Source organism: Triturus cristatus, chromosome 12 (genome assembly GCF_964204655.1).
Source record: "Triturus cristatus chromosome 12, aTriCri1.1, whole genome shotgun sequence".
In the NCBI taxonomy this organism is placed as follows: Eukaryota; Metazoa; Chordata; class Amphibia; order Caudata; family Salamandridae; genus Triturus; species Triturus cristatus.
Genome location: NC_140595.1, coordinates 68,287,775 through 68,311,136, shown reverse-complemented (window position 1 = coordinate 68,311,136; position 23,362 = coordinate 68,287,775). Strand labels below are relative to the sequence as shown.

At 46.1% G+C, this 23,362-nt stretch overlaps 1 protein-coding gene across 1 annotated transcript; it reads left to right on the top strand.

Annotated features, from left to right (window-relative positions):
• The first annotated feature begins 103 nt into the window (after positions 1 to 103).
• Positions 104 to 23,298, top strand: LOC146772519 (CD209 antigen-like protein C). The gene is made up of 5 exons (XM_085637008.1): positions 104 to 221; positions 643 to 765; positions 8,162 to 8,313; positions 8,817 to 8,926; positions 22,854 to 23,298. Exons 1-5 carry the CDS (start codon positions 104 to 106, stop codon positions 23,026 to 23,028), a joined length of 678 nt encoding a protein of 225 aa, XP_085493134.1. The 3' UTR covers positions 23,029 to 23,298.
• Positions 23,299 to 23,362: the final 64 nt, after the last annotated feature.

Sequence of the window (23,362 nt, the reverse complement as noted above, 5' to 3'; positions counted from 1 at the left end):
GAACGGTTCTGAAATGGATGCAAGAAAACAAATGCAAAGCATCCCTTTTGGGGAATTTGGCCTACCGTGACCAACTAATAGACACACTGTTTGTTTTCTAGCCATGAGAAAGACCTCGCAGACAGAGGACAAGAAGATGCTGTCAACAAAGAATCTGGTAGACTCAGGGCTGGTGATGAGCCTTCTGCTGCTCGCTACATTGATTGCTCGCGTAATACTCTGTAAGTAAGATTTACTACCTTGAACTCTTTCAAAGAGATGTAATGAATTACTAGGAAATTAGACTTTCCCAAAGTCTCCTCTGTTTCTACTATTAGACAAATGTGATCAAATTAGCATCATCAAATGGCATTTTCTGCCCATTCTATCACTGCCCTCACTGGACTTTTGCCGATGCCATTCCATGTTTGAGAACACAGGGTAAAACTTTAAGTGAAAACAACACATGATAAATAATGTTGTCTAAACCTTACATGCACTTAAGTGAAAAATACTATTTTCGCCTCATTCCTAAATCAATAAATGAGACAGTGTGTGCCCGTACTTCTTTTTTCAGTACAACAGATTATTTGACATTAAGTAATATCCCTCTAAATACAATTTAGTTCAAGTCACTCGTACTCCTTTCTCCAATCTTCTTAGATTCAACAGTTACTGCCAGAGCCCAGCTTACCCAGGAAAAGTTGGCACAACTGGAGAGCAATCTCAGCCGGGCAATGAAGTACATCGGGTGCAAAGAGAGAACTTCTGGCAACGATTGTGGACGTAAATTCTCTAGCATGGGCCGGTGTTTGCACTGTACTACAGGCAGACGAGAGTCACAAGCAGGCCTGGACATTTCTAATGCCAGATCCATACTGAATGAGCATCGTAGGGACTCTCCAATAAAGAGCTTTCTTTATAAAATGGGCCAATTGTTATTTTTATAGCACATATTCCATAAATATTGAACAACAATCCAAAGTTTTGTAGGTAGGTCTGAAAAGGAATTAATGAAATACCCAAAGCTTTTTCAGAAAAGCTTTAAAAATGTCTCCAAATTAATATTCGTCAGGAGTAACAGCGCTAGTCTGAGCTTTCTGCATCCAATAGATTCAAGATACCTTTAATGAATGTGGTGCTCTTTAAATCCCATTACAAATAGAGATACCAAAAAGGCTTCAATACAAGGCACACTAACCAAGTGCATTTTTTTGCCGCATGGGAAATTATGTAATTGTCTACAACAAGATGGAGATGGAGAAGGAGTGGGGAAGGCTCATGGATTGAGACAAGAAATAGAGGCCGAACACAAGTATTTGGAGCAAAGCCTACAGCCATCACAAAACTGTGTACCTTCCAAAGAACTCCTTTCGATAGTCCTGTGTATTTAGATGCCAAGACAGACTCCCAGGCTCAGGCCGAGAAAAAGACATCCCCAAAGATCCTGATAGTGTTATTGTTGGTGATCCTCATTCTGCTAGCAGGACTGTGTGTTCTGATAACTCTCTGTAAGTACCTTGTGTATTATGATCATTCTAATCTAGAGGTCAGTCATTGTTTCTTGAGTCCGACAAGGTCACCAGAAATGTATTTCTTCCAAATCATGGTTATACCAAGTCTTTTTTTTAAACCTCTGTTTATTAGTATCATTGCTAGGCAGCGAGTATACATCACGATATATGACAAACAAAACTGTTCATTTTGCCTGTTGGAACATATTAGAGTCGAGGTTCATTATGAGCAAATAACCAATCATAGTAGAGTAACGAACAGACAAATGGGCAGGTTCTCTTCTTAAGTGGCAACATACAATGTCTTTGAGTGGTGCATAGGGTTCATTGACATGCATGTGGATAAAGGCAACACATTTCTTTCTAGTGTCCTTTTGGGTCGGGGTCATTTTGATCTGCTTCATTGTGACTGTTTCCATCAGCATCTCCACGTTTGTTCGTTTCGGTGTTTTTTTGGGGGGGGGGGGTGTAAATACTGAGCCCCCTGCGACTTTGAGTATTCCACAAAACCTTGGGGGAATTCCCTCCAAACATCTGACATTGGTCTTCTTTGGGAGCCACAGGCTTCTTCCTGCAGTAGAGCTCCTTCCTCCGCCCTGGGCATGTATTCGACCTCGATAACCCACCTGGTATAGAGCGGGCCCGATGTCGACTTCTAGGTCTTAACTATCAACTTCCTGACCAATGCAAACGCCAGGTCAACCAATCTGTTACCGCTTTCTTGGTATAGGACAGAGGAACCCTCCCAGCAGGTACGTCTCAGGTGACATATCTATTTCCCATTCAAAGGATTTGCTGAAGTATTTGACAACCCGTGTCCAGTATCCCTGTATAATCAGGCACATCCATCCCGTATGGATGAAGTCTGCTGATAAGGTTAAACATCTAGGTCACGGTCCCTGATGAACCCCACACATATCCCCCACTTTCTTAGGGCAGAGATAGGTATAATGTAGATAATTAAATTGAGTGAACTTCAGTCTATTGTTTTGGGATAACGATTGTACATAGGCCATCATTTTTTCCTTTCTCTATCCAGTATATGGTGACCCAGGCTCATTTCCCGTCTGTGTTTGAGTCCTCAGAGGTCTGTCCATATCATATAATTAAGGAATTTACATGTCCAAGTTATTTGCTTGCTACTGCCCAGGGTCATAAGTGAATGCGGGACCACATATTGTTTGGGCTCATTTGTTCACGAAGCCCAAAGCCATGTAATTGTATGGAGTAGTGCCCCATATGTCAAAAACTGTCCAGGTGGCAGGTCATAGTCTGCAATCAATTGTCCTAAGGATAGGACTTCTCCATTCCTGCAGCAATCCTCGACCATAATGAGACCCACTTCTGCCCATTGTATCATCTGGTGGGATGTAAAGAAGGCTCTATTAGATGCTCCACGATAGGTATTGCAGGGAAGTACTGTGGGCTTTGCAACGTCATTTTCGCACATGTCCTCCAATACCTCAAGGCCATCAATAATAGCCTGGGCGCCGCATGGGGTTTGGCTGTTTCATCAAGTAGAAGAGATGTTAAGGCACCTTGGTTGGGTACCCCACCCATGTTACCCGTCTCTATGACCGCCTCACCATCTAGTCGAATTATCCACTGCAATTGTGCAGCCAATTAATATAATTCAAGATCTGGGACATCCACCCCCGGTGGTGATAGTATTCTTAAGAGAGTTAGGAACCACCCTCTGTCTACCTGTGCCCCAAATCAAAGCAATCTTAAATTTTTGTTCGGTCCAAAAACCAATTCAGGTGTGTACCAGTTATGGACAGTTTGGAGTGGCTTTAGCTACTTTGATATGATTTTGAGTAGAAATTTTAATTTTCTTAGTCAGAATTAAGTGTTGTTATTTCATGAGAATGGAGCAATTTGATTAATTATGAGCTCACCAGCGGAAATATAGTGTAGCACATGGACGGGCTCGATGCTAGCAAAGTGGCTTCAAGACTCAGTCTAGAACTTTACAAACTAGCTAAATTAATTAATAAATTAATAAAGAATCAACAAATTAAAAACATAACTTATTGAAGACCATGATATTTATTTGTACTATGCCTGCCCAATAATAGGTAATCTCTTTTAATATCACTTTATGCCAGTTTCTTCCCATTTCCAGACATTGTAATAAGAGTATAATATTTTGCAGGTCAGTGATTCTTGGCTCAGTGGCCTACATAATAGCTTAATTGGTGGTCAGTAATAACACTTTTGAAACAGAATTCAAGCTTTGTTTCAAATCCTTTTAAATTAATCGTTTTTTTTTTCATGTATTTCTCAATTAGTAAAGTCCATCCACGGCAACTGCCTCCACCTCATATTCTTATGGTTACTTTTGCAATTTAGAGCAGTAAATTACTCAATTTTATCTTTTTGTTACTATGTTATGTTGCAATGTTTTCAATCTCAGATTGTTAAGTGTCCTACTCCCTTACATACATTACTCCATTTGTATTTCATATCCGTAGGATTTGGATTTCTTGCCCCCTATGTATTTTAAGATCCTTGCCAGAATTTTATACTTTAAATGTCTTGTTTAATTATTGAAAACTACTTAATGTTTATAAAGGCCACAGATTTAAAGTCACTTTATGTCCTCATTATTCTATTTCTTTGTGATATTCTCCTCCTCTCAGTTGGATATATCTCTCCTTTATTTTATCAGAATCTCTGATTCAAGATGCAACCTAATTGTCCTCTGGAATTGTGAGACAAGCTTTTCCTCGTTCTTTATATTCAAATCTAGTCTCTTCTCAAATCCTACATTTATGATGGATTAACCCTTTTTGTCAGTCTTTTCCATAGCACTCTTGTTAAACAACTTATGTTGCAAATGCTATAATGCCACAGTTCAATACATGATTGCTTTATAGACATCTGAAACCAATTGAGTGGAGTTTGTGCTATGCATGAAAATAAGTTTAAAAAAAAGTAAAAGTCATGAAAAACACTCAGTTTTTGTGCAGGGGTCTTTGTTCTCCCTTCTCTTGGGTAGGTTAGTTGAGTATTAATCGGTGCTCAAGTTTAGCAATAAATAACAAGCAACAGGTATGGTGTTGGCTGCCTGCATTGTGACTTTGTCTAAGATTATTTGTTTTGCTATGTTTCTTTTATAAAATATTATATAGTTGTGTGAGCTGCCAGGGTTCAGCCAATGTAAAAAAAAACACAAAAATGTATTTTGGTTTCATAAGCACTCTATGCCATAGTATTACCTTGAGCTGAAGGGAACTACTTTGAGGGTGGATGTGCTTCTTGTGAAAGAACAGAATGCCATCACCCAGAGTGAAGTTAGCTAATGGCCGAAGTGGGTGTACCCATTGACTCATGTTGTATGTTGAAAAGGGGGGAAGAACAATGGACACAACAGATCTACAGATACAGTGTGCTGCCTGAAAGCCTCTATAAGTATATTACATGTATAATTTTAGTAAAATCAAAAGGTCTTGGGCTACGGAGGACCTAAATAGGATTTTGGCAAACAGCAAAGTCAGTAGGTAGCTCAACTAAACATCTCTTCTACTTCGAAAGAGGAGGAATGATCTACATCATCTAGAATGTTGACATACCCCTTCCACAAATTCCAAATCCCAAGTTACTTCTTTCAGCAAGAGGCCTTTGACCGGTGAATGCTGATAGAATGTTATCTGAACTGATCCCAGTCTGACAACAGACTGGTAGCATTTTCAGTAGTGTTCCTCATGCCTCCTATTTTCGCAGATTAAATTCCTTTCTTTTCCTTTCAGTGGCTTGACAGTAGTGCCCTCTATGGATGATACAACACCTTTATTGAAATTCTCACATTGTTGTTTTCCATAGTGCCTTGCATATCGTTGAACTAATCTTTTATAGTGATTTACTCGGGATCCCTAAAGTTATCTGAAATGTGGGTGATAACCTTCCATTGGATACTGATGCTATTGCAGCTACAGCACTAATGATAGCTCTGCCCCTGCAAACAGGTCTCTGAGTTCCTTATTCTACCTCTTTCTTTCCTTTCTCCATCCCTCTTTCATCTCCTTGTGTGCTTTCACTTTCCCACAGCATTATCCCAAAAATTGTAGGCATACACTATTTCTGAAGAAGAGTGACTGCGGAAATAACAATGAAAAGGAGAAACTGTGGTTTGCACAGTTTTCTATCAGGCTATAGTTACATCCCAGTCACACTATAATGGACACTTTTGGACAGTTTTTGAAGGCCACACATGATATTGGTTGCATGCCTCAGGTAATGCTAGATTCCAGAGTTGGGTGATTAATGGAGGAGACTCTCCCCTGTTCCTTCACAAGATTTTATTGAAACCCACTCTTCTCCTTTCGCAATGTTTCTGAATGTTGCCCAGCAACCAGGATCCTCAGGCTCAGGTCTTCTGGCTGAAATCAACTTTGAGCATTTTAGACGAGCTTGACCTCCACCGACTGCCTGCCGCCAAGATCAGAACAGAGGTCTAGGGTGCAGGACCACGTAAGTTAATGCAGTGTTTCAATTTTAAACCAAGCTGCACTTCGGTTGGCTCTGTCTTCCTAACAGTGCTCCCTAGGTTGGGTAAATAATAACTCCAGTGAGGCATTAAGATATACTTTGCACACCAGTGATGACACAATGCCTGTAAGACAAAGGGCGACATTATCCACTCTGCAGTGATCCGTGAGGTAGTTTGTGTAGTGGCACCAGGTCCTAGACTATGATGTGAACCCCAACTTTCTCTGCATCATCTGCACTTCACTTAAAAGCCGCCTGCTCAGACTCACTTATACATATGCCTCCCTGGGGGTTGTCTCTGTGTAGAAATTCCTTGGGGAGTTTTGGAAGAGTCACTGCCATGAAGACAGAGATAGGCTCTAGGCAGACATGGGCTAACTGATGATTGAGAAGCTGTATGTATGGACCGCATCTTGAAGAAGACGATAGAGGACAGAGAACTTGAGAGCGGAATGAAAATAGGAGATCGGAAACAGGAGTACAAATGAACGAGGTGAAGAAAAGGGAGAAAGGGGAAGAGAAGGAGAAAAGCAAAGATAAGAAGTTGATGTGAAATCAAAGAGGAGTAAAATGATAGAAAGGACAGAGAGCATACTTGACAATGTGCAGGATATAAATAGAAATGATGATTAGAGAGAAGTGGGAAAGAGGAAGAAGAATGGCTATTGTTTTGACTGTAGACTCATTTAACAGAGGAGTAATAAGTGTTTGGATAAAAAAAAACTCCAAAATACATCAGGCAATGTGGAATATGACCTTGTAGTGTGTGCTTTAGAAGTTCATTATACCTCCCAAGAAAATCAAGGTTATGAATGGTTTGTTCTTCGCCAAGTGTAGCAACATGAAGGAGAATCAATTGACACTTTCTATGCCTGAGTATTAATTGGTAGTTTGAAAATGGTGCTGTAAAAATTAAGCGTGTATTGAAGTTGAATACATTATTTAGTTCAATACCAAGTGTTTTTACCTTGTGAACTGTCTGGAACATGGTCCAGCTTCAAGTATCTTGAATTGTAAGTTCTTTGCAATGCTATTTCTTGGCCCACAAGTGACAAAAACTAACACTGTCATAATCTGGTTTATCCTGAGTTGCCGTGTGGAAATATATTGTTATATTTTAAATGTACAGTTATTAACGTAGTCAATAGATAAGTCAATTTCTATTACATATATTGTTTTATCATTACCGTATTGTTAATATGACAGGCCAAGGTCGTTTTGCAAGTCGACTAATTGGCCCAGTTACAGTTCAAAAAGGTTGTGAACCAGAACTGAGTCCAGTGAGATAATGAAAGTTCTCATAGTTTGTGAGAAAATGTTGTTAATCCTCACAACCTGGATGTGCTGGTTTAGTTACCAACAGAACCACTTTATATTGTTCCTCCAAAACTGAAGAGGGTGGATGAAGTGCTAAAAAGTAAAGTGCCTCGTCTACTACGGTTGGCCAATCCAGGATTGCAAGATTTGCTTTACCAGTAATGTTAACCAGAGGAGTTTCAGAACCAGGCCTTGATTTGAAACCCGACTGAAATGTGTTAATTTTTCCATTTTCGTCAACATATTGGGTTAATTATTTTGTTACACATTCTTCCATATATTTTGGCAATGAAAGCTAGAGCTGTGATGGGACTACAGTTTTCATTGTAGCCTGGATCATCTTTAGGGTTTTTCAGGCTGGTCCTTGTGGTGCCTTTATTTAAGGAGATGTGGGTTGGGCCTGACTCTTGGAAGGTGTTAATGGTGTTTTACCTGAGTAGTGGGCGAAAGGAGCAGGTATCGTTGGCTATGTTAGAACGTATACTCGGGATGGGATACCTCCGGGTGACTATGCGCTTTATAAAAATAAATAATAATAATAATAATAATAAAAATAATAATAATAATAATAATAATAATAATAGTATACTGATCATAACCAATCCTAAAAAGCCAAGCCAGTTAAGCCGGAACGGCCTGCTGAGCTTGTGGGGCCATTTTAAAGAGAAACTGCACAAATATACATTTGGGTCAGTGGATGGTGAAGTTAGAAGGTCCCAAGCTTAAACTCGGGGCCCTAGAGACACCTCCATCAAAAAGAGAATGTGGTTTGAGTTCCCCATTAGAGCACCCTGAGGCCTCACTCCTGACTCAACAGAAGTATTGATGTTGGTTGTTCTTATTGTACCTTTGTCTTGCAGAGTTATTCTACTGGGCCTGCCCCACAGGTTGGCTGCTGTACAATGGAACATGCTATTTCTTTCCGCAAGTCTCACTCTCATGGGAAGAAAGCAGATTAAAATGCCTGACAAGTCAGGCAGACCTGGTCATCATCAATGCCGAGATGGAGCAGGTGAGTTAAGGATTTGTGTAATGCTTTGTTGTGATTGCTAAAAACATCAGAGCAACTCCAGTATTAACGACAAGAAAATTTACTTGTTCTTATGTATGCATTACACATTGCTGTACCATTGACACTGTTGCGCACTGTAATAAATTTGGTGCTCGTCACACGCCTTCAGTGATGCAAGAGGCTATTGGTAAATATACAAATACTCATATCTGTTTTTATGCGGCAACTCCAATATCAAAGGAATTGCATTAAAAGCACATCTTGGTGAGAGCAGCTGCTGCTGCACTGGTCAAAAAGCCCTATTATTCCTAGCAAAGTTTTGTCCATAGAAAGGAGGTTGTTCAATTAATTTGCAGAACCCCTGCGTGTACCAAGTTCCTGCATATCTATGAGATGTCTGGCATCAAATGTGGCCACCTGTGTATGAGACAGGTCACAAAAACCCCATGTACTCTGGCTTTAATATCCTTTACAGAACCTGTTCCCTTTGCTCTCCTGTACAGTTTTTTATCACAAACACGACTAAGACGGATATCCACTGGATTGGCCTGACGGATAAGGATCAGGAAGGCGCCTGGAAGTGGGTGAACGGTCGCAGTTTGCAATCACAAAAGTAAGTCGCCTTCCAAGCAAAAATTCCATCATTTATATATCTGTATTTTAGATTTTTCTTTTTTTACCCTACCTTACTTACCAAAGCACCGAATCTAAAACAGCGACATGTTAGCTAAACAGAATAACCATTCTTGCTAATAACTTAATGGGCCCCTTCAGTTCATGATGAGTTTGTGCAAGCAGTTATCTCATCGTATAAGCTTTGCCATTTATCTTGAACTTATACATTCAATCGTCTATCACATGACTCATTCTTGTATTGTTAAATTTGTTAAAACTGATGTTTTCAATAATGGTTGTATGGAAGAAACAGGAGTCTAGAATTGATAGTTTTAGAAGACTCGTGCAACAGAAAATGTGAGAAATTGTATCCAAATAGGAGATGGCTGAGCCAAAACAAGGGATCAGGGATGTAATTTCTCAGATTCAGACTGCACTCTGTAAACACCCAGAGAAAACAATACAAATGGGTCGTTATTTACCTGATGTGCAATTAGGGACCCATTTCCATTGAAGCGTGTTGGGATTGGGGATGACATACTACTAGGGGACGCTCTAAATCCTTTCCTCGGTCAGCTTTATACCATTGCCTGCAACTGCCCTGTGACACGCTCTGCAAAGAACTCTGTTGAACACTATTTTTGCATCCTGCAGCTCTTTGCACGCCCGCCTCCCCCGAACTCCAACTCCCAGGGGGCCATAGCGGACCTGCGAGACGGCAACACCTGGGGAAACCAACTATTGGCCTATAAATCAGCGGCGGGCCTCACGCGACGCGGGACGCTCTAAATCCTTTCCTCGGTCAGCTTTATACCATTGCCTGCAACTGCCCTGTGACACGCTTTGCAAAGAACTCTGTTGAACACTAGTTTTGCATCCTGCAGCTCTTTGCACCCCGCCTGCCCCGAACTCCAACTCCCAGGGGGCCATAGCGGACCTGCGAGACGCGCAACACCTGGGAAAACCAACTATTGGCCTATAAATCAGCGGCGGGCCTCCCGCAATGTGGGACGCTCTAAATCCTTTCCTCGGTCAGCTTTATACCATTGCCTGCAACTGCCCTGTGATACGCTTTGCAAAGAACTCTGTTGAACACTATTTTTGCATCCTGCAGCTCTTTGCACGCCCGCCTGCCCCGAACTCCAAATCCCAGGGGGCCCTAGCGGACCTGCGAGACGCGCAACACCTGGGGAAACCAACTATTGGCCTATAAATCAGCGGCGGGCCTCCCGCGACGCGGGACATGCGCGGGCGAAGCCCGGGCCAAGGGCGGGCCCGTCCTTGCCCGTCACTGGCCGGAAGTGGCTGGGCTGGGCCACCTCCCTGCCATTTGTTGGTTCCCATTGACCGAACAGATTGACTGTGTTGCTACCGGACTGCTTGCAAAGGTACTGTTTCCCACATATATTCCCTGTGTGGCCCTACAATGGGTAAGAGGAAACTCATGGAGGGAACTGGAGGTGTGGGGGGTCAGAATGCTACTAATGCTGGCCAGGGGGCCAGAAGACCCAAGAAAGCTAAGAAAATTACGAGAATGCTCAGTGAACAAGTTATGGATCGAATTGAAACACTAGTCGACGAGTGTGAGGGTATACTAGCGGCAGATTCTATCCAAAGTCCAGAAGTTAGCAAACGTCTACCGCCAGCCCGTATACCCAAGATGTTTTGTAAAACACCAAGTATGAATCCGGCTAATGGAAGTAGTAATGCAAGACTTAGCCAACCTAGCTTAGGGCCGATCACCATCTCGCACGATCAAGTAGCCCCTCCCTCTCTGGCACAGCTAGTAACGAGTCATCTAGAGCCTCCCGCTATAGTCTGTACTAATCGCTATACTGCTCTGGCTGAGGAAATTACTCCACCCAACGATCTGACCACCCAGGTCCTATCAGATTCACTTTGTTTTTCGCAAATGAATAGCGAAACAGACTATGACGTAAGTGGCCGGATGTTGATGCCAATTATAAACTCACTTGTAGCTCAGGTGAGGGATCTCAAATCTTTAGTTTTAGATCTAACAGCTACTGTTAGAACATTATCCCTCCAACATATGGCTTGTATACCTTCAGATGCTTCACCCCTACTTGTCCCGTCACAAGACAATACTATTACTGCAGACACATCTAATACTGTGCACGCCATATCCATACCTCCTGTTTTCCCTCGTTTACCAGCAGGGCAAAATGTGACATCTCTGCCCACTAAAGTCAGAGGGCAAGTTAGGGCTACACAGAACAACAGTGACGTCCATCTTTCAACCCCAAAACTAGACCCCTATTGCCAACCCCAATCGCATTTGGCCCACATTATCCCGGACCTATTACTATAGGCAAGAGGCAGCCAGTGTTTATGGTCAACGTTGCTAAACATTCGGGCTATGAACCCGAGGATACTCTCAAGAACAAGGTCATCTATTGGATTCGCCACGTTAGTGGGGGCCGGTCGCTGATAAGAGAAGATATTGTCAAAGTCAAAAGGCACTCCTCCCATGACCTCCGACTAGACACAATAGAAATAACCTTGGCCTCTCGCCAGTTGGCCGAGGATCTATTAGCTCTAGAATACAGGACTTCTGCCCCTGGTCTATCTAATATCCAATTCAGATCTACCCCATTCGATTCTAACGTAAACACGAGGGCCATAGCTCCCAAACACAAGTCATCTAGGGAGTCGCAACTAGACGAAAATGACTGACTATCCCCAGCTGTACAAAGTTCTCTTGGGCATAATGTAATTCAGGAGTGCGCTACTTTGGCCAAACATTCCAACGCACCTATTGCACGGCCTAGCTTATTTAGCCAGACGTTACCATCTGTCACTGAACCATGTTACACATTTACTGGGGAACAACATTCCCTGCACAGAGATACAAGTATTGGCGAACAAGGGCGTTTCAAAGATAGTAATTTTAATCTTAAAATTATCTCTTGGAACATAGCCGGTCTGTCTAAGAACCTAGCCATCCCTGACTGGAACAAACTCATTGACAACTACACTATTTGTATCTTCCAAGAGACCTGGAGCACGATTCCCCACCATAAAGTTGGCTTTGCTTCCTATTTTATCCCTGCAGTATTACCAGCATCAGGAAAGGGGCGGCCATCTGGTGGCCTCCTTATTTGGGTTAGCATTACACTGGATTGCACGATACAAATAACCGAGTGCAATTGCCCAGACCTTTTAAGACTTAACCTTAGGAATAACAAAGGAGGGAGGTCTCTGGAAATGTTTAACATCTATGTACGTGGTACAAGGGGCGGAGCTCAGTCTCCAATAATTAGCTGTTTGGAAGCAGGACTTTCTCGTTGCCCCCCGAGTCTAGCATCCTGGTGGCGGGAGATTTCAATTGTACATTTGAACCTCTCGCCGCCGAGGACTTGTTGGGCTCGGAGGAGGATGACGTAAAGCAGGGGATCCCCCTGCTGAATTTATCCCCGATAAAAAGGTGGACTCAGCTAGCTATCCAGCTAAATTCTATATCACTGGAGTTTGGTCTTAGGGCTATTAATGGAAGATCATTCTCCGACCCCTTAGGAGCACACACATATAACAGGGTGGGCTTTTCCTCACGCATTGACTATATCTTGTTAAGCCAAAATCTCTGGAGCCATCTAATAGACATGGAGGTTATACCCACAACTGATAGTGACCATAATTTCTTGTCTCTGTCGTTAAATCCCTTATGGCTCCCTAACCCAGAAAATACGAGTAGAGAGGCCCGTATGATATCAAGGGAGGTTACCCTCTCGAATTGTGGAAGGCGTCTTAAATGGCAAAAGGTGGCAATGGATGAGGGAAAATTATCTGCCAGAAGGGAGACTCTGACGGAGGCATTGAGTGACCTACAAGAAATTACTACAGATCCAGAAGGTATCTTCAACATACGAGGGATTGGTTAATACTTTGGGATCTCTATTCTGCACAACTCCGGGTAGTAAACCATGTACCTCGATTAGGAACACCACCAACTCTTGGTACACGAGGACTTGCAGACAGAAAAAATCAGCTCTAATTATGGCCGTTAAAAGCAAGTCCCCTGCCAGGATCCAGACTGCTAGAAAGGACTATAACCTGACAGTCCTCAAAGCAAAGAGAGAGTGGGAGGAACAGCACTGGCAAGGACTAGAAGCAGCCAGTACAGCGAAGGATGCTAGCCTTTTCTGGAATTTGGTCAGGAAAAAGGTTTGTCTCGATAGCGGGTTAATAACGAATAAAATCTCGAGTAAGAGATGGTACGACCATTTTTTAAACCTATATTCTGACCTACAGGAAATTACCTTAGATGGCCCAATTATCGATCCTTGAGCTCCCGGCCAGGAACCAAACACAGAACCCTTTTCCAACTTGGAGGTGGAAGCTGCTATCCAGCGAATAGTCCCGGCCAAGGCAGCAGGACCCGATGGTCTGCCAGGGGACCTTTTTCGAGCTGATTCGGTGAAATGGGCAAAACTTATTGCATTGTTTTTTTTTTTTTTTTTTTTTTTTAAAAACCTTTATTTTCAAAAGTCTGGACACAGCTATTCAGCCGACAACCCGGAGGTTCGGCAGCTTCGGTAAAGAGGAACAGAGACGCGTCCACAGTACAGTGAAGGAGGAGTGCAAAGATTCCATTTTTTAAATAAACACAAAACACACAACAACCCCCAGCAAGGCAAGAAAACTGAATGCCCGTGGTGATAGCCCCCCAGGGGAGGCAGGACCCCAATCATCTACCATTTACAGTACCGTGAAAAGAGGAAGAAGGGGGACAGCAGAGGCCAAAGAAGTCCATTAACCATACTGAGCTGGAAAGAAGGTTAGGAGGAAAGCTGTTCCTCGGGGGGATCCAGATCAGGGGCAAGACAAATTCCCCCCCTGTATTGGTTCCACCGCCCCCAGATGGCGTGCCACTTCCGAGGGCGGCCTCTAGCGCAATATACCGTCTTCTCCCTTAGCATACTCCAGTCCATATTTTCTTTCCACGCGGTTAATGTGGGGGGGCCCACGGATCCCCACAATCGCGCTATATCTCTCTTAGCGACCATGTTGCCCAGAGTCACCCATTGGGTCTGCGCCGCATTGTGATCAGTGGGCCCCCAGACATTCAGGAGACAACACCGCGCTTCCGGCTGCATAGCAATGCCCGTCACCTCCCCCATCACTGCATGGACTCTCCGCCAGAATTCCGTGATGACACCACATTCCCAAATGATATGCAGGAAAGTACCCACCATACCACATCCCCTCCTGCATAGGCCGTCCTCCGAGAATCCCATGTGAACCAGCCTTGGCCCCGTCACGTACACTCGATGCAGTATTTTAAGCTGCACCAGCCTCAGACGCGACGGGATCGCAACCTCCTTAGGAGAGGAAACAGCAGACTGCCAATCCTCGTCATCCAACTCGAGGCCATCCCTAGACCACTGGTCCCTCAACCCCAGAAGCATATCCGCCCGGACGTTTATCAGTTTCTTATAGATGAGCGAGATCGTGCTCTCGGGCATATGACCATCAAGGACCCGGTCCTCCAAAGGAGAGGACTCAGGCACCTTCTCACCCTCTATGAGGACTGATCGGAGGGCGTGACGCACCTGAATATAGCGGAAAAACTCAGATGGCCCCAGCTCATACTCCTTCTGCAACTCTTCAAAGAACTTCACCCTCCCCTTAATCAGGACATCTCCGACCCTGGAGATGCCAATCAAGTCCCATTTGTCAAAGCCTTTTGTGTGCCAAAGCCTACCCAATCTCTCAGATTCAAACAGCGGGGTAGCGAGGGTGAGCCTATCCTTCCAGCCCAGCGAGTCAGTTGCCATCTTCCACACACGCACCGCCACACCAGTGGGCCCCGTGAGGGACGAGTCCAGGGACCGCGAATACAACACCCTGTAATAGTTACCACCACGCAGCAACCACCTGTCCATGGCATACCCAGGGCTGAGGGCCGGGCCATAAAACCCATGATTAATCGCACTCAGCTGGGTGGCCCAATAGTACCGTCGGATGTCTGGAAGCGCAATACCCCCGTCGTACCATGGGAGCGTCAACTTTGCAATAGCTATTCGCGGCCGCCCGTCCCACAGCAACGCTCGTTGGAGGCCTTCGACCTCCCGAAAGTAGTTGGCCGGTACCCAATCCAAAGTATTCTGCAGCGCGTAGAGGAACCGGGGAAGAGACATCATTTTGAACAGGGCCGCACGCCCAACGAGAGAGAGCGGCAGCCTCCGCCAGCCCTCCACATCCCGCCTCAGGCGCGCTAGGGGGGGGAGCAGGTTCCTCTCATATCGCACGGCAGAATCCATGGAGATAAAGATCCCCAGATACACGAAGCCCTGCTGAGCAACCTGGATCGAACACGTTCGAGGGATCGGTGGAACCTCGCCACTAAGAACATATAAATACGATTTACTCCAGTTGATAACGAGACCCGAGTTCCTACCGAAAGATGTGAGTACGTCACAGACCACTATAAGTGATTTCTTGGGTGAGGCAAGATACAACAGGATGTCATCAGCATAGAGCGATATACGGTCCTCGTGCTCAGGCGACCATCTAAGTCCCCGTATATCCGGGTGCCAGCGTATCCACGCAGCCAGCGGCTCAAGGGCGAGGGCGAACAGCAATGGCGACAGGGGACAACCTTGCCGAGTACCCCTCCCAAGCTGAAACGGAGTCGACGCCTGGCCATTTACCACCACACTCGCAAGAGGGCCCTCATACAGCAACCTCACCCAGCTCACAAAACCGTGGCCAAAGCCGAACTTGGTCAACACGGCCCACAAATATGCCCATTCCACCGTGTCAAAGGCCATCGTGGCATCGAGAGACGCCACAATAGCTGGTTCACGCAGCGTGCCCGCCCTGGCGATTACACCATGAAGGCGCCGAAGATTTAACGCTGTGTTACGGTGCGGGATGAATCCGGATTGATCCGGATGGACCAAGTCACCGAGTACCCTGATCAACCGGGCCGCCAGGATTTTAGCCAGAATTTTCGGCTCTGCGTTAAGGAGTGAGATAGGCCTATATGAGGCGCACTTATCTCGGGGTTTGCCCTCTTTGTGTATAACCACAATCGTCGCCAGTCGCTGATCCAACGGGAGGGCCCCACTCCCCCGCGCCTCCACGAACATGGCGCGCAGGTGAGGGGCAACCCTATCCGGAAATAGCTTGTACAGGTCGACCGGCAAGCCGTTCGGACCCGAGGCCTTGCCCGAGTTCAATGCGCGGATAGCCCCGGCCACCTCATCGACCGTTATGTCACCATCTAAATCGTCCCTATCTATATCAGAGAGACAGGGCAATGCAATATCACGCAGGAGGTCATGCGAGTCCTCGGGCGGCCTGTCCGACACTGAGGCATAAACCATACGGAAATAGTCCGAGAAACACTGCACAATCCTCTCAGGTTCCACAATCACCTCTCCCCCCTCTCCCGTCAACTCCGGCACTACTCTATTGACCCGTTCTTTTTTGTCCAGCCAAGCCAGGAGTTTCCCGGCCTTGTCACCAACATCATACAGACGGCCCTGCTGTTCCCTACCGAGGGTCTTAGCGGCATTCGTCACCAGGTCCTTATACTCGGATTGCTTCAAGCAAAGCTCATGCAGTGAGGCCTCTGTAACCTCCTCCTCCAGCGCTCCCTCCAAAGCCGCGATCTCCTCCTCAACCTGCAAAACCTCGCCATCTCTCCGCCGCTTGGCAGCAACTACATGGGAGAGGGCTTCCCCTCGCAGCACGGTCTTAAATGCTTCCCACAGCGACACTGCCGAGTCCACGGATCCCTGATTGTCCTTGAAAAAATTATCTACTGTCTTTACCAGCGCGCTGCGCGTCTTGGGGTCTCGGAAATACCAAGGGTTGATAGGGGCCACCCTTCCCCCTCCCTCTCGACCCAGATCCAGCCTGACCCACACCGGCGAATGGTCAGATATGCCACGCGCCATGTGCCTGGCCTCAGACACCAATGAGGCATGCGCAGCCAGAGTGAGTACGTAGTCAATCCTAGAAAGGCTACCATGTGCCTCGGAGTGGAAAGTGTATTGGCTCTGTGTGGGGTGCCGGAGCCTCCAGCAGTCTATCAGGCCAAGCGAATCTAGAAAGTCTGGAAGCCACTTCTGAGCCCCCCCCGTGTCTCTGGGCGGGTATCTATCCAGCAGGCCGGAGCCAACAGCGTTGAAATCACCTCCCACTACAAGCATACCCCCCGGGAGATCCAGCAGGGCCCTACCCAGATCTGTGAAAGTGGAGGCCTGCAGGGCCGGCGGGACATAAACCGAAACTAAAACCAAAGTTCTTCCTTCCCACCGCCCCGCCACCGCCACAAACCTTCCCCTATCATCAACAATGGTGGAGTCCACCTCAAATGGTAGCGAGGCTCTGACTAGGATGCCCACACCCCTGGACCCAGAGGAGAATCCCGAATGAGCTATGAATTTATAACCCTTCCTATTCAGGGAATAGCACGTATTACCTATAAGATGCGTCTCCTGCAGCAGGGCGACATCCGGCAATGACCGTTTCAAGAATTGCAAAACAATCCCACGCTTAATACGATCCCCCAAACCATTCACATTCCAGCTTATAACACTTAAACCCCTACCCCCCATCCCCAAACGTAAAGAGGCCCACCCCACACCCGAAGAGCCCCCATGGAACAGTCCTGGAAATAATCACTATGCCTTGCTGAAACAAACCCCCCAACAACAACCCCAAAATCCCGGAAACCCCCCCCACCCTGCACCCCTGCTGCAGCTTACAAAGCCCCCCCAACTTGCAGTGTGCCTGTCGCCCTACCAAACCCAAAATCTACAAAAAGTACCCTAAGGGAGGAAAGAGCTCCCCTCGTCCTCCCACAACCTCCGTGTTTACTGCAAGTCATTATCTAAAGTCAGTCCGAGTCAGTCCGGTTCCGAATACATCAACCTTGTTCATCCCGGCCACTGTCCCCGTCTACGGCAGTGTCCTCTTCCGTGCGTCGTCGAGGCAGAGCGTCCAGCCATTCATCCGCCATGGCAGGTGACTCAAAGAAGAATGTTCGGTCTTCAAACACCACACGTAGTCTGGCAGGGAAGAGCATGGCGTATTTCAGATCCCTCTCCCGAAGCCTCCTCTTCACCCCCAGGAAGCCCTGCCGCTGCCTCTGTACCTGCTGGGTGAAGTCAGGATAGAAATTCACCGACGCGTTCTGGAAGGGGACCGGGCCCGTTACCCTCGAGGCCTGCAGGATAGCGTCCCGGTCTCGAAAATGAAAGAGCCGGGCGACGATCGGCCTCGGTGTGGCTCCCACCTTGGGCCGCCCACCAGGCACTCTATGGGCCCACTCAACTGCGAAGAACTTCCCTAGACCCTTAGGCTGCAGATGATTGAGCACCAAGTCCTCCACGAGCAGGTCCACTGAAATCTCGTCCGAGGACTCCGGGACCCCGATAATGCGCACGTTGTTGCGCCTGGCCCAGCTCTCGAAGTCCTCCAGCCGACGGGCTGCGAGATCATGCTCGGTCCGCAACTTACGGACCTCGGTCTGCAGGTCCGAGACATCATCGGCGAGGCCCGTGGTCTTGATGTCCAGGGATTTGACCCGTTCATTTGTTTTGCCCAAATCCGCGCGGATCAGATTAACATCCACCAAGATGGTATCCACTTTGTGCGCCAGGGCATCAAACTGTCGCCCAATCGAAGTCTGCAGCCCGTCAAGTGCACCCATGACATCCTGCAGTGAGAGCTCCAGGGCCAAGGGTGAAGCAGTCTTCTGTGTATCCGGGGACTGGCTCGGTGCACCCGGTGACCCCTTCTGCTGGGCATAGCGGTCCATGTTATTGGCTTGAGTGTAGGCTCCCCGCCTGGTGGCCTTGGGCTTCGGCCGATCCACCTCTGCTTTGCCCGACATGGTGGGCTCGAGCAGGTCGGGTCAAACAGGACTGCCCTCTCTCAGCGAGAGAGAGCAGGAGTGCTCCATCTTACGATGGGTCACCAGTGTGGCATGCAGAGCGTCCAAATGATAATAAAGCAGACGCGAGCACTCCCTGGGCTGGGCAGACAAAGGGCGAGAAAGTGAAAGTGAAAGGATAGGGACCTCCGTCCGGCAGTTCACACCTCGCCTGGCCGCTGTTGTTCAATTAGAGGTCGGGCATCCTGCCAACTCGAGCCCCTGGCATCCCTCGGAGATGGGCCTCAATCTTCCGCCATGCATAACTCCGGTTCCCGGTGGGCGATTCGACCTCGGGTGGCACCGATCGCCTCCCTGACAAGTCATCTACACGATGCCATGCATACAAACAGGATTATATACAGGATAGACGACGGAGGGCACGAGGGTCTCGGGAGCTCAAAGCTCACGCGGCCATCTTGGTCAAGCGCTAGGCTCCTCCTCCACTTATTGCATTGTTAATTAATGCTATTGATCACGGTTGTCCCATTCCAGATTCCTGGAAGGGAGCAGAAGTTGTGCCTATTTTTAAAAGGGGGGGCAGGGATGACCCTGCCAACTACCGCCCGATAAGCCTGATTGACTCAACCCAGAAAGTAGTTGGTCGGGTGTTGCTAGAGAGGATCCTTGCATGGGCTGATGAAAACAGGATCCTTTCTGATTACCAAGCTGGCTTTAGAACGGGGACAGGTACCATCGAACAGGCATTCAGGCTACTACTCCTATACTGGAAGGTGGTCAAGCTAGGCAAAGGCAGTCTTTACCTTGCATTTATTGACCTAAAGACTGCCTTTGACCTGGTTCCTCGCGAGCGCCTGTGGCAAGTCCTGTCAGAGCAAGGGGTGCCCAGGTACATCCTTTACATGCTAATTAATTTGCATGAGGCCAGTTACGCCAAAATAAGATGGGGCTCACAAGGACAAACAACAGCACGGATACCGGTGAACAGGGGAGTGCGCCAGGGCTGTGTGCTAGCTCCCACTCTATTCTCCTTGTATGTTAATGGGGTGGTTGAGCACCTACAGCAAATACCATCTGATGCCCCAGCCCTGACAGGGGGAAAAATCCCTACTCTCCTGTTCGCGGATGATACCCTCCTTATCTCAAAGACCCCAAAGGGCCTGCAGGCTCTTCTTAATAGCTTTGACCAGTTTTGTAACACCAGAGGGCTTCTTATAAATACCCAGAAAACAAAGTTCCTAATCTTAAATCCACCTAAAAAGTTTAGGAACCCCCCCTCACTTTACAGTGTAGCGCTGGAGAGGGTTGCTACATTCGACTACTTGGGAATTCGTATCTCTGATTCCATGCTTTGGAGATCGCATGTGCAGAAAATGCTCTTGAACCACAAAAGGGTGGTGGGGGCAATTCTTAAAGAACATCGTTCTTCACTAAGTAAACCAATTGCCCCCGCACTAACAATTTACAAGGCTAGAGCTGTAAGTTCGGCACATTATGGAGCCGAACCGTGGGGTCTATCCAATATAGACCAAATCTGCAGATCAGAGAACAAATTTCTGAAGGATCTTGTGATGCTCCCCCTGATGACACCCACTAAGCCCCTCCTATACGATCTTGGCTGCCACTCGCTTGGGGACATAGCAAGATTACGTCCCCTCTTGCTCTGGGCCCGTTTGTGGCGGACACCCGAACTAGCCAACTACACTGCAGGGCTCAGAGAGATAATGGACATGGATGGGTGGCACAAGATCGATTGGCTAAAAGGTGTGAAAAAGCTTCTATATGATCTCGGCCTCAAAGAGGCCTGGGTCAACAGAACCTCCCCATCAAAGGCAGAACTTAAGAAGGCGTATTGGCGGTGGGTCACCATGAATGAATTCCTCAACGCCAAAATCGGAAGGCTAACAGAGGAATTTATGCAGCACAAGCACTTAATGCACTTTGAACCCTACCTGGACCTAATACAAAAACCGTATGATAGAGCCTTGTATTTTAAGTTCAGGGTAGGTATCCTCCCCTTGCGAGAATTCACCGCGCAGTGGAAGCCACCTCACCAAACTCTCCCCTCCTGTCCAAGCTGTGAGGCCGCCATGGAGTCAATTCCACACTTCATGTTCGTTTGCCCAGCTTACAAAGTACCAAGGGGGCGCTGGCTGAAACCACTTTGTAGGGAGCTATGTACCCGCAGTCACCAAGTAGCATTACGCATTTTAAGATCTGACGCAAGGGACTTTTATGCCTGTGCAATAGCTAAATTCCTCAGATGGGCATGGAGCATTAGAGCGAGAAATTTGAGCAGTAATACCTAAACAATTTAAGTGCTCAAGTGATGCCTGTTTTCTAGCATAAGCACTTTTCCCCTTATAGATACAATGTGTATACAAATGTTACATTTTTTTTTAATGACTCTGTTTTTAAATTTCTTTTTAACCAATTGTCTTATTCTACATCACACCCAAAAAATGTATTTAGGAGTACTGTAATAGTTTATTTGAAATTGTATAGCTTTTAAGATATTCTTTGTATCGAAATAAAGCTTATTGATGATGTTTTTTTCCCATTCTGAGGTCACGAAAGAGCACATGTGCCCTTTTGCCCACCCTGATTTCAACAGGTTGCACTAAAACCCTGGAGTACAATTTGCTTCCAGGTTTATATTGTGTTTTGGCTGCATTCGGAAGACTGTGCCCATATCAGAATTGTGAATGTAAGGAAAGCGTAAACTATAAGTGGCAGATGAAGAAGGGTAAGAGGAGTGGAGCTTTGTCTTCTTCTGAAAGACTTTTCACATGAACACAAAGCTCAGGAAAACATGTACAGGGGTAAAGTGAGGAAGGATAAAGCTAGGGGAAAGAAGATGGTCAGTAGCAGAGAAGAGTGAATATGGCTGAGAAGAAGAGAACATAACAGAAAAAACTAGTAGAGCAGAGACATGATACAACAGGAGATTGACAGACAGATAAATCAATGAGATAGAACAATTTCTTCCAGGCTTTATATTGATTGACAAGACTGCAGGCAAAGAATAACCCAGAAGGAAGCCAAAATTGTGGAGATTTCCTTCCGGGCACAAGGCAAGAAAAACATTGCATCAATGAACTCCAGAGTTCCGGTCAGAAGGAGCAGAAGGTGTGTAGTCAAAGTTGAGTTAGGTGTAAGAAGATAGACGAGGGAGGGCTGCAGAAAACGAAGAACAAAAAGTGGTGGGCTCTGAACAAAATCTAATTAGTGGAACGGGAGAGAAGGGATAGAGTTCTATGGTGATGGATATGGCTGTGCTGAGCAATCTGTGAAGGAAGGTTTTTTTCAGAGCTCTGTGTAGTGTAAAAGTAACATTATGAGGAAGATCACTCTATCAACAGGGCTCCTTTCCTAAAGCTTACTTCCTACTTCTCTCTCTCTCTCTCTGTTGCTCAGTCTTTTCCATATTCAGCACTTTTAGACATCCTAGAGTTGTCTAAACCCTAACATAACATGACATCCTAAGCACAATCAAAAGTATACATAACGCAATGCATCAGAGTAGAACACAACACATAAGACAGAAGAACAAAACCCATTATACAAATCACATAACAGTTACCACATAATATAACATGGCCAGCTTAAGTGGTTGCCTCAATTAGCTTGACCTGTGGCAATGCTGTGGCACACAAAAAAACGCCTATGCATCAGGCAACAGCAAGCATGAGAGCGGCATATCTAAAATCAGAAGTGTGTACCTCTCCAAACAATCATCTTCTGTAGACAGTCGATGTAATGTCCATTGCAGCTTAAATCCTGCTCATATGCGATCAAATCTGGTGGCTCTGTGGACTAATGCATTCACTGCAGACATCTTTGTTTCTCCTGATAGCCACAGGCTTGAATCCTGTTGGCTTCACTCAGCCCTTCATCCTTCTACGGTCGATGAAATGGGTACCATTGGGCCGGGTAACATTAAGCACAAGTTACTCGGCCACAAGCTTTACCGATGCACATTATATTCAGAAACTATCAGGCAGATACACAAACATTTCTGTTAATTGAAACATTTTTGTTGATCCTTATTTTTTAGATTTTGGGACAGGGGTCAGCCTGATGACTTTGAAAACGCACAAGATTGCGCTACAGTGGGATCTATAAGAGACAGGGGAGCTTCGAGTCTCTGGAATGATGACAGATGTGAACGGAAGCACAAATCCATCTGCGAAAAAGAGGCGGAGGACAGGAAGATGGATTTCACCCCGTGAAATACCGAGCCAGACAATGGATCGCCTTTAGTTCAGCCCTTATATGTTAAAAACAATAGGCCACGTTTACTCCGAGGGACTGACTGCACAATTCTCCTGGGGCAACAGGGGATAGTTTGTCAAAATCTGAATGATAATAGTGAAGCCTAACTCCCATGTCTATGAGAAAGATTTTCTTTAACTATATTTCTAAAATGCTTTCATTTGAATTGTATGTTTTTACAAACTGATAAAAATGTAGTGTATTATAAATAGATGAAAAATGTTTTAATGAAAAACAAAAGCACTCTATAGTCCAGAACAGGTGATTGTCTAAACAATGAAGAAAAGGGGT